The sequence below is a fragment of the Mizuhopecten yessoensis genome, unplaced genomic scaffold (assembly GCF_002113885.1).
Source record: "Mizuhopecten yessoensis strain PY_sf001 unplaced genomic scaffold, ASM211388v2 scaffold5331, whole genome shotgun sequence".
Lineage (NCBI taxonomy): Eukaryota > Metazoa > Mollusca > Bivalvia > Pectinida > Pectinidae > Mizuhopecten > Mizuhopecten yessoensis.
Window position 1 is genome coordinate 68,133 of NW_018405995.1, and position 19,623 is coordinate 87,755.

Consider the following 19,623-nt stretch of genomic DNA (forward strand, 5'->3'; position numbering starts at 1 on the left):
GGCCCGAAATGACCACAGCCGTCGATGGGCCGTTAAACCCAGAAAAACAAACCCAGAAAAACAACTCCTTGAGGAGAAATATGTGGGGACCCTGCAGATATAACCTTCACTACCGTCTTATATACTCCCCTATAAAATAGTGTAAATGTCTGACTATGTAATAACCTTCACTATCGTCTTATATACTCCCCTGTAAAATAGTGTAAGTGTCTGACTATGTCATAACTTTCACTACCGTCTTATATACTCCCCTGTAAAATAGTGTAAATGTCTGACTATGTAATAACCTTCACTACCGTCTTATATAATCCCCTGTAAAATAGTGTAAATGTCTGACTATGTAATAACCTTCAATACCGTCTCATATACTCCCCTGTAAAATAGTGTAAATGTCTGCCTATGTAATAACCTTCGCTACCGTCTTATATACTCCCCTGTAAAATAGTGTAAATGTCTGACTATGTATTAACCTTCACTACCGTCTTATATACTCCCCTGTAAAATAGTGTAAATGTCTGACTATGTAATGACCTTCACTACCGTCTTAATTACTCCCCTGTAGAATAGTGTAAATGTCTGACTATGTAATAACCTTCACTACCGTCTTAATTACTCCCCTGTAGAATAGTGTAAATGTCTGACGATGTAAGAACCTTCACTACCGTCTTAATTACTCCCCTGTAGAATAGTGTAAATGTCTGACTATGTAATAACCTTCAGTACCGTCTCATATACTCCCCTGTAAAATAGCGGAAATGTCTGACTATGTAATAACCTTCACTACCGTCTTAATTACTCACCTGTAAAATAGTGTAAATGTCTGACTATGTATTAACCTTCACTACCGTCTTATATACTCCCCTGTAAAATAGTGCAAATGTCTGACTATGTCATAACCTTCACTACCGTCTTATATACTCCCCTGTAAAATAGTGTGAATGTCTGACTATGTAATAACCTTCACTACCGTCTTAATTACTCTCCTGTAAAATAGTGTAAATGTCTGACTATGTATTAACCTTCACTACCGTCTTATATACTCCCCTGTAAAATAGTGCAAATGTCTGACTATGTCATAACCTTCACTACCGTATTATATACTCCCCTGTAAAATAGTGTAAATGTCTTACTATGTAATAACCTTCACTACCGTCTTATATACTCCCCTGTAAAATAGTGCAAATGTCTGACTATGTCATAACCTTCACTACCGTCTTATATACTCCCCTGTAAAATAGTGCAAATGTCTGACTATGTCATAACCTTCACTACCGTCTTATATACTCCCCTGTAAAATAGTGTGAATGTCTGACTATGTAATAACCTTCACTACCATCTTATATACTCCCCTGTAAAATAGTGTAAATGTCTATGTAATAACCTTCACTACCGTCTTATATACTCCCGTGTAAAATAGTGTAAATGTCTGACTAAGTAATAACCTTCACTACCGTCTTATATACTCCCCTGTAAAATAGTGTAAATGTCTGACTATGTAATAACCTTCACTACCGTCTTATATACTCCCCTTAAAAATAGTGTATATGTCTAACTATGTAATAACCTTTACTACCGTCTTATATACTCCCGTGCAAAATAGTGTAAATGTCTGACTATGTATTAACCTTCACTACCGTCTTATATACTCCCGTGCAAAATAGTGTAAATGTCTGACTATGTAATAACCTTCACTACCGTCTTATATACTTCCCTGTAAAATAGCGTAAATGTCTGACTATGAAATAACCTTTACTACCGTCTTATATACTCCCCCGTAAAATAGCGTAAATGTCTGACTATGTAATAACCTTCACTACCATCTTATATACTTCCCTGTAAAATAGCGTAAATGTCTGACTATGAAATAACCTTTACTACCGTCTTATATACTCCCCTGTAAAATAGCGTAAATGTCTGACTATGTAATAACCTTCACTACCGTCTTATATACTCNTGTCTGACTATGTAATAACCTTCACTACCATCTTATATACTCCCCTGTAAAATAGCGTAAATGTCTGACTATGTAATAACCTTCACTACCGTCTTATATACTTCCCTGTAAAATAGCGTAAATGTCTATGTAATAACCTTCACTACTGTCTTATATACTCCCCTGTAAAATAGTGTAAATGTCTGACTATGTAATAACCTTCACTACCGTCTTATATACTCCCCTGTAGAATAGTGTAAATGTCTGACTATGTAATGACCTTCACTATCGTCTTAATTACTCCCCTGTAGAATAGTGTAAATGTCTGACTATGTAATAACCTTCACTACCGTCTTATATACTCCCATGTAAAATAGTGTAAATGTCTGACTATGTAAATCCGATTTTCTTTAAATTATTGATTCTGATACAATGATACTTATTAACAGTGTCGTTGATCGAGGGAGTAATGATGAAAGTAATTACCTCACACATTTTATCGTTTGATACATATAGGATCTTAACTGAGTTTTCATTTCATATGAGATTTTATGAAACGAGTCTTAGGAGTTTTTATTTTTGCGAACCTTGGCGACAAAACAAATGAAAACAAATATAAGATACTTTTTATCACATAACTCAGAAATGTTACATTTTGAGAAGTTTTAAAGCCAAAATGAAGAGAGCTTAATCAAACGGAGACAGCCATTTTGTTGCGCCATTCACAATTTATGACGCCACGTCATTGTCAATATTATGACGTCACAATCGATTTCTTACTGGCACAGCGAATGAAAAACGCTCCAGGGTATATTACACTAGTGACATATGTAAAAAAATATTACACGGGCGAATTCACTGGATAACAGGGCGATTATGTGATACATAAAAATGAAATTCTTTCTGATGTTATAATGGAGCAGATTTCAGAAAACGTTTCAATGTTTTGTCCAGATTTAAGATTAAGACCTATTGTTGGCAGTATCTAAAATATCACGCAATGTCTGAATAATTTAAACTTTGTTTTAAAACTAATGTGTCTAAATGGAAAGAGTTTTTGACTTTTTGTCTAGTTTACCGAAGGCAGTGGAAATTGGTTTGCAAAAGTTTCTATGTGGTAGTGACCCTTTTCCATTACATACCATAAGATTTAGGTATCAATGCTGTTAAGTATTGGTCACAAGGAATCCCGGACTGTGCATATGAACGATTTAGCGAAGACTTTATAATGATTATTCTCAATTTGTGTCGGAAAGAAACAACTTTTATTTTAATGTTAAACATAACCAGCGAGGTAATGGAACGGCTATGGTGTTATATATATGATAGTTTCAAAGATTTAATTGTAATTATAGAAATATTCCGTGTTTCGTTTTCTGCGTTATAGTCCTGTGTCCGGAGTCTCCGCCACCGGACTCAAATTTAGTTGTCTTTCACGGGCACGGCAAATGGCGATTGACACGGTAGTCTGACGTGAGGTAATTTTGGGTTGTTAATGTCTATGTAAATATGTTAATAAGTACTGTATATAGTTCCTGTATATAGTAAATATGTTAACTGTTTGATGTTGTCGTGGTTATCTGTTGGTTTAGCAGGAACGGTGTAGTTCGACCGTAACAATGTGTTCAAAAGCTGCCGCTACTTTTGCTACTTCGCTGTGGGAATGTATTTGAAAGAGATCCTTTATGACAAAATAAAACACCGTATTTTATTTTATTTTTAAATCAGATTTGTTGGGAAAATAATTTCTTCTTACTTTTAGATGATGGTTACATAATCTGGCTTCACTGACAAGAATGTCTCCGATTTTCATATCAACAGGATACTATACAAGTCAGAGGCGATAATTTTCCATTTCTAGATGTTCTGTTTTAATTCACAGACGGAAACTAACTGATTTCAATAAATATCTTGGTTTTCAGTCTAGGCACACCAAAGATACATGTTAACATACCTTTTTGTTTTGCGTCAAGATTAGTAACCATAGTCAGTGATTATTAAAAATTAGATGAGCGACTAATATATAAAGAACCTTATCTCAAAAACAATTTTATCTAGACGAAATTATATTTAATGGTGTTGAAGGAGCTGTGGAGTACATTCCGATTTTTAGTTTTTAGTAAGTCAAAAAGGATAGTGTGCCGTTTGCTACTACATTCAACTCTAACAATTTGAACATGTTTTTAATTATTAAAGCTCACGAAGAACTTTCAAACAATAGCGAAACAATGAAACGTGTCTTTGAGAAAAGGAAAATATTAAATTGCAGAAGACAACCAATAGATTATAACTGTTTAGTTTGTAGATCAAAATCTGATACGTGGAACAAAATGAATGTAAATAACAGTTTTGTCAAAGTGTATGAAACCGAGATGTGGAACACGTAGCAAGCTTGTTGAATGTAATTCATTTGTTTCAATAATGACAAAAGATTCGGAATAAGATTAGTATATGAATTGCAAATAAAAAATGTAATTTTAGGCTCTATTTTTTTTTACAGATGATCTGACGTATGCGTGGGTCAAACTGGAAATGAACTACTTCAAAGAATGGCAGTCAACAGCCAACAAACCCAAACTGAGAGTTTACGAAAGTTATTATTTCACCAATATTACCATGAGTGTTCAAATAAACGTTTTTTACTTTTTTACTTTATGAAATGAATACATCAGATATTATTGAAAAAGAATTAAAAGATAAAATGCTTATTGAAATTCTAGAATCGATCCTTAACACGGGGAATTGTAAGCATCTCTTATAAGACAAGATTTACAACTTCCGTATGTTTGCTATATTCAGATGTACTAGGTGCTATGCTAATATTTATTTATTATCAGATGGTGTTACTCTTGAACGATGTATTCATTTTAGCAATATGTACATGTAATGTCTAAAGCCGTCTGCATTATGTGTATTTTGTTTATGACGTCACAATGCAAATACATTCAAATCGACTGAAGTGTACCTAGATAGGCGAAAGTACTAGCGGTATACTCTGTTGTGTGTTGTTTGGATTCTATTTCCACGGCCACAAGGACGTTATTCGTTTCTAATTTCCTTTTAGCCACTCCCCAAAGCTAGACAGTTTCAGAATATATCGCATAACCAAAAAACAGACATCACAAAAATTGATGACTTGCACACTTGTTCACTTTTGTGCATAAACTGCTTCGCGGATTTTACGCCAATTGCACAATGGTTTTTCGGTATATACCGTATAACCCCACAATAATCCTGGTTATTCCATTAATATCTTTATAAATAAAACTGTTTTTTGACATGAAGAGACTAATATATGTATACGGCCAGGAATGACTGTGGTCTAGAGCCGCAGCTGGGGACTAAGGTCATGACATATTACGTTGAACGTGTTTGCTGAGCATAAGACAAGTCCAGCAAGGATCCGTGATTAGCCCTGGGCAATTAGTCATGAACCGATTTCATAATCAAACTCCAATATCGTTCTTAAGCCCAGGATAAATTTGTAATAAAATCAGATTTAGTCAACCATATGGAATGAACTTGGTGAGACATAAAGCCGAATACCGTTTTAAATGTTTACACTTGACTTTTCGACAATATGACAAAGTCTTAAAAATTAAGCGAATTTATTATCACGAGTCTTCCTCAGTTAGAATCGAACTTGTTTATAATAGAATAGATCAAACGTCCAGACTATAACAGACAAGAGTATATGCATGTAACCAACCCCCCCCCCCCCCCCCCCCCCCCCTCTTAATGTTTTACATTATTTTCTGAATATAACTGCTGTAATAATACCAGATTTAATAACCCAGTGGACATAGTATTACTTATTTAATCTTAGTATCAAAGACATTCCTGATAAAAAAAAATGAAGGTCTTGCACAATTCGGTAATCCAAAATGGCGTCCATGTCTGATTTTCCAGATTTCCTAATAGCCTCGCATTTTTTTTTAAATTGGGGGGCGGATTAAGTGTTGGGGGGGGAATTAAGTGTTGGGGGAAATTAAGTGTTGGGGGGGATTAAGTGTTGGGGGGATTAAGTGTTGGGGGGGATTAAGTGGCTTTTGCAGAAAAGAATAGATGAATCTGCATATTTTAGGGCAAAAAAACTTCGTGTGCATAAATTTTATGCAAACAAAATCACCAACCAGTAAAATATAAGAGCACCAGTCACCAACAGCGCCATCGTGATCTTTTATTTTTTAGTTTGAATAAAGGTTTGGTACTTGAAATCAAGTATCTATAAGAAACATGAGTGACGCGAAATATTGCAATACCAGTTTACACGTAAAACGGCAATATATTGCTATAACTTAATGTTTGTGGGTTAAACCATAGGTATGAAAAATGTTTACATAAGTTACGCTGAGTTTGAATCAATGGTATCCAAATGAAATTCTTCGATGTTCTATTTCAATAAATACTTACGATGATTATTTTGGGGGTTTTACAGTCTAAACGGGAAAATTGTGCCCATTTTTGTGCAAAAGCATACAAATCCTGGTTACTCCTTCTTTTTTCTCTATGTATTGCAATAGAAAAATTGCTTACATAAAACCCACACTACAATGAATGGATGTAAACAAAAGCAGTAAAATATTTGAAAACATAATCGATAAAAATATGCTTCCTATTCATAGCTTATGATTAGGAAGGTATTGATTATGAGTAACATTTCCTGAGTAAAGTTTATTTCGTCCATACATGGTATACAAATTTAAAGGAAGGTGTATCCCCAGGGGTCTTGTAGTCCTACGATCCATCAATTTGAGGTGAATTCTAAATATGCAAATAAAATATGATCACGTGATCGCTGACGACTTTGAGTATAAAAGGTGTCTGTCCTTATTCACTGTCACGCCAGTCCACGGGGGAATTCTATCTCGGTTGAAGGGGTATGTACATCAATATTATACACATTTCTTCATTGATACAGCAGTGCATTGCCAAGTAGGACTTTATTGCTGATACAAATGAAAGAAAATTGCATTATCGAACGTGGTAAAAAGAATTTGGTACCTGTGTATTAAAAAGTGAATTAATAACATTTGAAAAAATAAAAAAGATACTTTAAAAATATTTCTACCCTGCCTTGCAATTACCAAAATTAAAAAACTTCTATGTATTAACAAATAACCTTTGTAAATGACCATTTCATTTTTTAACAAATTATGTTATCTGATTGGCCAATCAGCTTCTTAAAAATAGTAAATAACACTTATTTTGATACTCACATAACCATTTTAATCTTACCGCTTGTTTTTGAATGCTTTATATTGACAGGATGATTACGGATTTAGCTTAAATTAGTAAAAATGTTGTATAACCTAAAGGTATTTTTTATTTAAGTATATATGAATAAACTTGACGGAACAAGGCCATGATTTGTGAACAAAATATAGACGGTTTAATTTGGATTGGCAGTATTGAAGAGTTTAAAGAAAGGTCTGCTTGTATTTAAAAGGAGACAGTGATATTGAGTCTGAAATTAGATAACGACGCACACACATTTATAATTATATTTTTATATACAATGATGTGTTTTAACAGGTTAATACAATGACGTGTTTTTACAGGTCAATACAATAATGAAGTTTCTGGGATTACTCGTCGTCAGCCTTTGTTTGGCAGCCACTGCCCTTGGTCAGAGTGCTTTTTCGACGAATTCTCTATCGCAGACTGTGCAGAATGCTCTTGGAGCAAATAGTATCGGGCAAAATACTTTGGCTGCTTCAAGTAACGCAGTCAACAACGCAGTCAACAGCGTAGTCGGCAATACCAACTCTGCGGCGTCATGGAACATACCAGCAAACTCTCAATTCAACACCGTCAACGGCAATGGAATATTTCAGAGCCCACCACAGTCTATACAAACAGGCAACATGTTCGAAAATAGCATCGGCGGCTCCGGAATGCAAAATCAAGTTTTGTTTAATTCCGCTAGCAGCCCCCAAGGGATCCCTGTTAACACCATGTCTATGCCAAACCAACAAGTACCTAACTTTAACGCTCAATTCCCAATGGGTGGTGAAGTTTACTTAAACGGTGGTCATGCCGGTGCCCAAACCTTTAACAGCATACCGACCTTTACCAGTGCCCAAGCCTTTAACAGCCAGCCGCTCTTTCAAAATGCCCCGGTCTTTAACGGTGTCCAAGCCTTTAACAGTCAGCCGCTCTTTCAAAATGTCCCGACCTTTACCGGTGGCCAAGCCTTTAACAGCATCCCATTTCCGGTTACCGGTGGCCAAGCCTTTAACAACATGCCGTTTCCCGGTGGCCAAACCTTCTCGACCTTTACCGGTGGTCCGGAATATAACAACGTCCCTTATTCACCAGCGTTTTGTAAGTCTTCCGAACATAGTCTAAAACCATTGCACTGTATCAATAATTATATTTTAAGTCGACGTGTATTAAATGTTCATCCCTGAACAGTTGGAAAATAAAACAAGAGACGTTTTTATTTATTTTTAAGTGATTTTCTTTTCACAAGTTTTCGTAACAACAAACTGTCAGACTGTCAGTTTACAAGTAACCCTACATAAAACAATTTATTTACCCACCATCATTTTGACATTTTTTCAGTAAACTCTGCACCACCATTGTATGACGCCATTCCAGCAGCCAATGCCTTCCCTTCGCCAGTATACGACCAAATGCAATATGCTGGATTTAATGCCGGAATCATGGACAACTTTTCTGGCGCGTACAATAGCATGTTATCGACAGCACCTCAGGGCCTTGCAACCGGCCAACAAGTATACTGCGTTCCTTACCGTGAGTATCAGATACTGTCACGTTATATATGTCTAATACTGCCAAAATACATATGTCTAATACTGTCACGTTATACATATATAATACTGTCACGTTATACATATATAATACTGTCACGTTATACATATATAATAATGTCACGTTATACATATATAATATTGTAACGTTATACATATATAATACTGTCACGTTATACATATATAATCCTGTAACGTTATACATATATAATTCTGTCACGTTATACATATATAATGATGTCACGTTATACATATATAATGATGTCACCTTATACATATATAATACTGTCACGTTATTCATATATAATACTGTCACGTTATCCATGTATAATACTGTCACGTTAAACATATATAATACTGTCACGTTATATATGTATAACGTGACAGTCTTATATATGTATAACGTGACATTATTGTATATGTATAACGTGACAGTATTGTATATGTATAACGTGACAGTATTAGACATATATAATACTGTCACGTTATCCATATATAATAATGTCACGTTATTAATATATAATACTGTCACGTTATAGATTTATAATAGTATGAAGTTATAGACTACAGTCACTCTATAGATATATAATACTGTCATGTTATAGATATATAATTATGTCATGTTATAGATATATAATATTGTCACGTTATAGATATATTAAACTGTCACGTTATACATATATAATAGTGTCACGTTATACATATATAATATTGTCACGTTATACATATATAATAGTGTCACGTTATACATATATAATATTGTAACGTTATACATATATAATAATGTCGTGTTATACATATATGATAATGTCATGTGTCACATTATAGATATATAATATTGTCACGTTATACATATATAATAGTGTCACGTTATACATATATAATAATGTCACGTTATAGATATATAATAATGTCATGCTATAGATATATAATAATGTCATGCTATAGATATATAATAATGTCATGCTATAGATATATAATAATATCATGTTATAGATATATAATACTGTCGTGTTATAGATATATAATACTGTCGTGTTATAGATATATAATACTGTCATGTTATAGATATATAATTATGTCATGTTATAGATATATAATAATGTCATGCTATAGATATATAATAATATCATGTTATAGATTACATATATAATACTGTCACGTTATCCATATGTAATACTGTCACGTTATACATATACAATACTGTCACGTTATACATATACAATACTGTCACGTTATACATATACAATACTGTCACGTTATACATATACAATACTGTCACGTTATACATATATAACAATGTCACGTTATACATATATAAGACTGTCACGTTATACATATATAATCCTCTCACGTTATACATATATAATAATGTCGTGTTATACATATATGATAATGTCATGTGTCACATTATAGATATATAATATTGTCACGTTATAGATATATAATACTGTCATGTTTTACATATATAATACTGTCGTGTTATACATATATAATACTGTCACTTTATACATATATAATACTGTCACTTTATACATATATAATACTGTCACTTTATACATATATAATAATGTCACCTTATACATATATAATACTGTCACTTTATACATATATAATAATGTCACGTTCTCCATATATAATACTGTCACGTTATCCATATATAATACTGTCACGTTATTCATATATAATACTGTCATGTTATACATATATAATACTGTCACTTTATACATATATAATAATGTCACCTTATACATATATAATATTGTAACGTTATACATATATAATATTGTCACGTTATAGATATATTAAACTGTCACGTTATACATATATAATGATGTCACCTTATACATATATAATACTGTCACTTTATACATATATAATAATGTCACCTTATACATATATAATACTGTCACATTATAGATATATAATATTGTCACGTTATAGATATATTAAACTGTCACGTTATACATATATAACAATGTCACGTTATACATATATAATGATGTCACGTTATACATATATAATACGGTCACGTTATACATATATAATACTGGCACGTTATACATATATAATACTGTCATGTTATACATAAATAATACTGTCACATTATACATATATAATACTGTCACTTTATACATATATAATAATGTCACGTTCTCCATATATAATACTGTCACGTTATCCATATGTAATACTGTCACGTTATACATATATAATCCTGTAACGTTATACATATATAATTCTGTCACGTTATACATATATAATGATGTCACGTTATACATATATAATCCTGTAACGTTATACATATATAATAATGTCACGTTCTCCATATATAATACTGTCACGTTATTCATATATAATACTGTCATGTTATACATAAATAATACTGTCACATTATACATATATAATACTGTCACTTTATACATATATAATAATGTCACGTTCTCCATATATAATACTGTCACGTTATGCATATATAATAATGTCACGTTATCAATATATAATACTGTCACGTTATAGATATATAATACTGTCACATTATAGATATATAATATTGTCACGTTATAGATATATTAAACTGTCACGTTATACATATATAATAATGATATATAATACTGTCACGTTATAGATATATAATAATGTCACGTTATACTTATATAATACTGTCACGTTATACGTATATAATACTGTCACGTTATACTTATATAATACTGTCACGTTATATATGTATAACGTGACAGTCTTATATATGTATAACGTGACAGTATTAGACATATATAATACTGTCACGTTATAGATTTATAATACTATGAAGTTATAGACTACAGTCACTCTATAGATATATAATACTGTCATGTTATAGATATATAATAATGTCATGCTATAGATATATAATAATGTCATGTTATAGATATATAATACTGTCATGTTATACATATATAATACTGTCGTGTTATAGATATATAATACTGTCACGTTATACATATATAATAATGTCACGTTATACATATATAATAATGTCACGTTATACATATATAATACTGTCACGTTATCCATGTATAATACTGTCACGTTATACATATATAATACTGTCACATTATAGATATATAATATTGTCACGTTATAGATATATAATACTGTCACGTTATACATATATGATAATGTCATGTTATACTTATATAATACTGTCACGTTATACATATATAATAATGTCACGTTATAGATATATAATAATGTCATGTTATATATATATGATAATGTCATGTTATAGATATATAATACTGTCACATTATAGATATATAATATTGTCACGTTATAGATATATAATACTGTCACGTTATACGTATATAATAATGTCATGTTATAGATATATAATATTGTCACGTTATAGATATATTAAACTGTCACGTTATACATATATAATAATGTCGTGATATACATATATAATATTGTCATGTTATAAATATATAATAATGTCATGTTATAGATATATAATACTGTCACGTTATATATATATAATAATGTCATGTTATACATATATAATACTGTCGTGTTATACATATATAATACTGTCACGTTATAGATATATAATACTGTCATGCTATAGACTACAGTGTCACATTATAGATATATAATTGTCATGTTATAGATATATAATAATGTCATGTTATAGATGTATAATTATGTCATGTTATAGATATATAATACTTATCATTGCTGGTTTAGTTCGTTTTAGATCTTGATCATTAGTGTTTCAATGGTTTAGTAGATCTTGCTCTTGTGTCTTGACGTTGTGGTAAATTTTGCAATTGTGCTTTGTATATGTTTTTTTTTAAACTTTGTCGTTGGGCATTTATGTTTTGGGGAGTTTGCCACTATAATATATATGTATGAGTCGAATGGTTCACAAAGGCCATACATTAATGTGTATATTCTGCATGGTAACCTCTAAATAACAAATCGTATCGTACTGCCACTTGCCTCTACAATACACGAATCATGACAATGCTTACTTTTTTGTGACCATTTGAACTGTTTATATGTAGTTCATGAATAGATATCGCTCACGAAGTTAATGTATTGACAACTCTCATTTGTTAATTGTTAATAATTCTCGTGTATTTTATTAACTGATAATTCTTATGTTCCTCATGATATCTTTTTAGCAAATGGAGGTCTTACACAAACCCAAGGCAAGAAGTAAACCATTGGTACGTTTTATTCAAGGGTAACTCTGATTTTTCTCGAGTACCCGCCTTACAAATACTACTAACATGATTTGTTTGTGTAAGTATTTTGACATCAGGCGTTGGTATAGCACCTATGCGTTCTCTCTCTTGCGTGTAAGGGTGTACTGTGTGGCACTGACGCCTTAGATAATGGTGCATTTATCTCCGGCTTTGTGTCTCTGATCTAGGTTTATGTATTTGAACCTTGAGTCACATATACGTGCATTGTTTAAAGAAAAGAATAAATCATAACCTTTCCATATTAGACCCAGTAATGACTCTTGTCTCAGCCTCAGAAATGAAAGAAGGAATAGTGTTGGACGAAAACTGATGCTGTGTGTTACACAGGCTTTATTTTTTATAACACGCTCACTAGTTAGAGAAACTATGCGATTAATGACAAATATGCCTTGAAATTTTGAACATCTGGCCCTTTCTGAATGTGTTCCTGTTCCCCCTGCTCCACAAAGCTGATATGTGTCTCTGATAGCTCCACTGCTGTACAAGAAAATTGGAGTTCGAACTCCTTCGGCCAAACAGTAACCATTAGTACCTTTGCTTCTAAGAACGTCAAACTCCATTATTATGTTAGGAGAGACTCGGAAATTAGATCCAAAACTTCGTATCCCAACCAAGCAATACTTATGTGACATAAGAAAAAAATGCTCAACATCAAGATGTCTCCGATATTTTGTTTTTATGGTTTCTTTTTCTTATTAAAAGACAAGTTTCCAAGGAAACACTAGCACTCGTAAATGACGAAAAATATAATACCGTACCTAGGGTCCGGTTGTTTAAAACCTGAAATTGATAAAAAAAATAAAAAAATCGTTGTTCTGCTTTTTCATGAGTGAAGTTTTGAATTTCAGGATTTTTGAAAAGATTTTTGCTTTAAGTGGTCATAAATTTAATGGAGCTTTGAACCACTGGTCCATGTATAAGAAACAAATATAACGATGGTCTGTTTAATCATTTGGACGTTTCTTCTTACAGAAAACACCTAAATGGCAAATACCTGGTGGATTGACCTGCGAACCCACTCCGGACCCCGAGATTCCCTCCTTACTTTTATCATTCTCTCGTTGTTGAGTGTCGTGTCAGTTTGTTCATAAATCTTTTCTCGTCTTAATGAATTTTGTTGTTTTATTTACACCTTGGGGGAATCGTTTAATTGATCAATTTACTGTATATGTCTACAGACCACTTAACTACAGCTTCGAGGTTGTGTAACTTTTGTTTCTAAATACGCAAATTCCTGATGGAAGACACAATAACGTAAATGCACAGTGATGATATTTGCGCTCACAGCCACATTAAGGAGTAATCAACTTCGAAATATTTCCGTAATTAACTAGGCGTAGTCTGTTATATTTTATGATTCACAGAACTCTCCATAAACCATAGTGTTTACCTAAAACTCGGTTCTGATTAAAATGTAACAAAACGTGGTTTTGATGTTTAAAGTCTTAATAAAAAAAAATCGGAATGGAAATGATGACTTAGGCGAAGAACTAGTTGTTCTTCCACAGGATAATGTTTCACATAAGATACACGTGAAATAAAATACAATATACATAGAAAACGTTGTCACACAGTTTCCGTACAAATAACAAATATACATTTTCCTGATTTCCAGTATTTCGAGCGTAACTTCTCGAGTCGGAGACCTCAATGTGCCGAATGTATTCTTATAACAATTCATATTTCAATTCAACCTACAATAGGTATCCATGTTGCTATATGTAGTAGGTGTCGTTAACAATACAATATAACGTAAAACTGAACCATTGTAGAAGATGACAGACAGCTGAACTTGTATACATCACTGATAGATATTTTTTTCATAGTTACTTGTGCGCGTATTTATGTCACTAGCTTAAGATTAGTAGTAATAAAATAAGTATGCGATCAGAAAAAATTCAAACATGATTGAGGCGAATCAGATTTGACCAGAACGAAAATTACCCCAGGTGTATTCAGGTAGCCGTTAGTTATAAGCTTTAAATAATCACAAAAGTTCTCTGAACCACTTAATCATACCAAATATACAGGAACAGTTAACAATACAAATTGTTTTATGTAGAATGTTCCATATGTTAATAACACTTCGTTTGAATTTGTCTCTATTTCAAAATTTCAAACCGTAACATAAATATCCTTATATACACCTACTTCGTATTTTTTTTCTATTTGACGTATTTCCTCTCAGTAATTCAAAATAAACAACAAGAAACATTTCACCGACTCTTATCAATATAAATTACCTATCGCTACAAGTTCCTATCTATCTTTTTTTTATTGTATACACCAACGTGTGTTTATGTGTCAAAATACGATTAAGCATAAACGTACCCATGTTTAGGTATCACTTGTGGAGTGAATAGTAAATCCACGTTGTAGTAACTCCTATTTCACTTAATCCATCACATGTTGATGAATCTTACTAAATAAATCACATATGGCTTAAGGTACCATACTTGCGCTTGACAATGACGAACTACATGACTATTTTAAAAAATTGAATCTTAATGNTTCTTTTGTTTGCTAGTGACATTTTTATAAGTTGAACACTGAATTATTTGTATGTAACTACACGTATATATATTTTTTATGTACTATGCTATGGTATAGAATGTTTGCCTGTCATGCACTCAAACTATGTTATATATACATGACCTCTTGTTACACATATTATGTGTGTCTGAGTGAAATAAAAATCTTGAAATCTTGAAATCTTGCTTGCGCGAACTCGCAAAACCGAAACAAGCCGTATACCAATAATTCAAACTTATGTTGATGAAATTTGGTTTGTATGGCTATTATTAGAAGCTCCACAAAAATAACATTTTTTTATAATGAGATAACTATTTTTGACTTTGTCGTCATACCAAACACTCACATATCACGCTGGTTAAAGACTGTTTTCGTTTATCCATGACAAAAAAATGATAATAAGCCACGCCTCCCCCTCAATCTCAGTGACGAAACCCTTAAAAATATTTGATGCCAGCGATATTCTAATTTTTGTTATCCCATAACATAAGGTTTATCAATTTTCTGGAGTATAACAATTTACAAGGTTGATACATTTTCTTGAGTACAAAGATGTATCACTTTTCTAATACAACAGTTAAAAAGATGTACCAATTTTCAGGAGTTAAACAGTTAAAATGATATATTAGTTTTTAGGAGTATAACATTCAAAAAGATATACATGTTTCAATTTTCTGGAGCAGAAATGTCTAAAAGATATATAAATTTTCAAGAGTATAACAGTTAAAAAGTTATACATGTATGGATTTTCTGGAGTTTAACAGTTAAAAAGATTTTTCAATTTTCAGGAGTATAACAGATAAAAATATGTATCAATTTTCTGGAGTAAAACATTCCAAAATATGTACATGTATCAATTTTCTAGAGTTTATAACAGTTAAAAAGATATATCAATTTTTACGAGTATAACAGATAAACATATGTATCAATTTTTAGTAGTATAACATTCTAAAAGATATATATGTTTCAATTTTCTGGAGCATAACAGTCTAAAAGATATATCAATTTTGACGAGTATAACAGTTAAAAAGTTATGCATGTATGAATTTTGTGGAGTTTAAAAGTTAAAAAGATGTATCAATTATCTGGAGTATAACAGATAAAAAAATGTATCAATTTCCTGGAGTATAACATTCCAAAAGATGTACATGTATCAATTTTCTAGAGTATAACAGTTAAAAAGATATATCAATTTTCTAGATTATATCAGTTAAAAAGATGTATCAATTTTCTGGAGTATAACAGTTAAAAAGATGTATATGTATGAATTTTCTGGAGTTTAACAGGTAAAACGATGTATCAATGTTCTGCAGTATAACAGTTAAAAAGATATATCAATTTTCTGGAGTATAACATATCAATTTTCTGGAGTATAACAGTGAAAATGATATATCAATTTTCTGGAGTATAACAGTTAAAAAGATATATCAATTTTTTGAAGTATAACAGTTAAAAAGGTATCAATTTTCAGGAGTATAATATACCAAAAGATACATCAATTTTCTGGAGCATAACAGTTAAAATGATCTATCAATTTTCTGTAGTATAACAGTTAAAAAGATGTATCAATTTTCTGGAATATAACAGTTAAAAAGATATATTAATTATCTGGAGTATAATAGTTAAACATATATATCAATTTTCTGGAGTATTACAGTTTAAAAGATGTATCAATTTTCTGGAGTATAACAGTTAAAATGATATATCAATTTTCTGGAGTATAACAGTTAAAAAGATGTATAAATTTTCAGGAGTATAATATTCCAAAAGATACATCAATCATCTGGAGCATAACAGTTAAAATGATGTATCAATTTTCGAGAGCATAACAATTAAAAAGATATATCATTTTTCTGAAGTGTAACAGTTAAAAAACGTATCAATTTTCTCAATCTTCTGGAGTTAAACAGTTACACAGATATATTAATTATCTGGAGTGTAATATGAGAAAACCAGAAGAAAAAAATCATCATTAATGTTAAATAAAACATGCTTAAAATGTGTTTAAAATAAGGTACTTCATAATGTCATCTACCAAGAAGCAAAAGAAGACGTGCTCATAACAGAAAAACTAAAGTTTAAAATTTAGACTAATGGAATAATGTACCTAAGCGATGAATGTTTCTGCAAGGTTTGTTATGTTAGCACCTATCGCTATTGATGACAAACTTATTAAAGCCCGGTAGCAATAGAAATGTGTGTTATAGGACCATAACAATATTTGCTAAAATACTCATTATTTTTGTTTACATCTTGATAAAGTAGTTACCCTTTATGTAGTTATTTCAAACAGTTCTTTGAAAAGCACATTTAGTCTTTACAACAATGAATTGATGACGCCACAGTAGCGATTAATGACGTTGGAATAGAAAATGATGGTATAGTCTCACAACAACATTTGCCTTCTCAATGTATTGCAAAAGAAGAATGCAGAGCAAATATAAATATGGTACAATATTTGGGAATCTTTGTGACTGAAGTATAAAGTCTGATATATTTGTGAGAATTGTTGTTGTAATGGATATCATTGCAGCTACCACAGATTACAATCTGCTCTAAAATGTGGCGAATGTTATATAAAATAATAGTCTAGAAAGTAGTTGGAAGCTGCAGTGTCTTTGATTTTGTTGCATTCATGAAGTGGAGATTAAATTAAGTGATCTTTATAAAGGTCGTAATTTAAGTTACTCGCAATAATTTAAGCTGACAAAGAATTGCGTAAAATGTGCAATTTCCAGAAAATTTAAAAACAGTAGTTGTTTCATATTTGACATAATTATTTTGACCTGAAAAGATTTTAAACTGCTAGGTAGATTGAAAATAATACATATCGGGAACAATAATATTTAGTTCTTTAAACATTCTACATTTTATTAAAGGATATCTATATATTTATTCATCATTAAATAAAGTTCAATTATTTCATTGAGGTAATACGGTATTTCATTTTTCGTAATTACATGCATTAATGTTAGTTTATATTATTTTTCTACTATTTAGGTTTCCCATCACAACACATTGCAAAGTTTATCAAGTGACGTCCTTTTGCGTAGCGCTGTCGATACAGCTTCTAACTTAATATATTATATAAGAGTTTTGATTTTATATTTAATTTGAGAACAATTATCCCACACTGCATCTGCATATTCCATTACAGGTCTTACTTAAGATCTATCTACCTAATTCATTTCAACAGTTTTTATTCATGATGGTGTATGAATGGGATTGAACAATTGGGTATGCCTATATCAGTTCTCTCCTGCATGCATTTGCATGAATCAGCATGTATATTTATTATAATTTATGGTGAAATGAAAAATTGAAAAAAGACACGACTTATATACAAAACAGTTATCGATGTGCAAGGCATATGGTATAGGGGAGATNTTATTAATTAAAAAATACAAATATAAGTCCATGTTGAGTATATCAAATTCACACTGTGTTTATAGTAAGTGTTTAATGACATTGATAACGGTAGGTATGTTGGATGTTCAATATGTTTACAATATTAGTACATTATTATGTAAGTTGATAATATGTAATTATATTTATATAAACCTTTTAGACTTCACGAAAAAGGTTGAGACACTCTCTAGGATCTTCTTATTGGTTCCATTGTCACATTGGCTACAACCATTTAGTAAAGTATGTAGAGTATAGTGCTAGTGATTATCATTGAGTAGAGTAGCCGCGAGTAATTGTCTGTGATTGTTGTATCTGGCACAGTCAAAGAAGTAATGATAACTTGTTCCTGTATATAACCACATTGACATGAAGCAGATTCTAATAGATGGTCATTAAAGAGATCAAAGTTTAAGTTGCTAGCATTTTTTCTAATTTGACATAATATAATATTGATTTTTTTCGCCAGAGTTGTTTTATCACTGTCTGAGTATCATTAGCTGGTATACAATTAGTTATGTTAATTAGTTTCTTAAACTGGGGGAGAGATTAAGCATTAAAATATCTGGGTCTAACTGATTGTAAGCTCGAAAGGTTGAGGGAAAGAAACTGTTAAAGTAGCTCTAAGTTCTACATACCGGGGGGTTAAAAACTCTATTTAGTCTAAGCTGTTACCTCACATTTGTTAAACCATTTAAAAAGGGATCAACTATATCATTAAGGTACT

The 19,623-nt window shown here is 31.5% G+C and overlaps 1 protein-coding gene across 2 annotated transcripts; it reads left to right on the forward strand.

The window, feature by feature from the left end:
• The first annotated feature begins 3,345 nt into the window (after positions 1-3,345).
• LOC110450584 lies at positions 3,346-14,067 on the forward strand. Of its 2 annotated transcripts, XM_021498183.1 has the most exons (6): positions 3,346-3,411; positions 4,434-4,526; positions 7,495-8,260; positions 8,501-8,692; positions 12,876-12,920; positions 13,932-14,067. In XM_021498183.1, the coding sequence occupies exons 3-5, from the start codon at positions 7,507-7,509 to the stop codon at positions 12,911-12,913; spliced, it is 984 nt and encodes a 327-aa protein (XP_021353858.1). In that variant the 5' UTR covers positions 3,346-3,411; positions 4,434-4,526; positions 7,495-7,506; the 3' UTR covers positions 12,914-12,920; positions 13,932-14,067. The 2 variants fall into 2 exon arrangements, with proteins under 2 accessions (XP_021353858.1, XP_021353857.1); XM_021498182.1 differs by lacking the exons at positions 3,346-3,411; positions 4,434-4,526 and adding an exon at positions 6,742-6,813.
• The last annotated feature ends 5,556 nt before the right edge of the window (positions 14,068-19,623 follow it).

Excerpts from the sequence above, each read along its gene's own strand:
- LOC110450584 (XM_021498183.1), top strand. The coding sequence starts at position 7,507 with ATGAAGTTTCTGGGATTACTCGTCGTCAGCCTTTGTTTGGCAGCCACT. Across the intron at positions 8,261-8,500 it reads CCCTTATTCACCAGCGTTTT|TAAACTCTGCACCACCATTG; the intron begins GTAAGTCTTCCG and ends ACATTTTTTCAG. Across the intron at positions 8,693-12,875 it reads AGTATACTGCGTTCCTTACC|CAAATGGAGGTCTTACACAA; the intron begins GTGAGTATCAGA and ends ATATCTTTTTAG.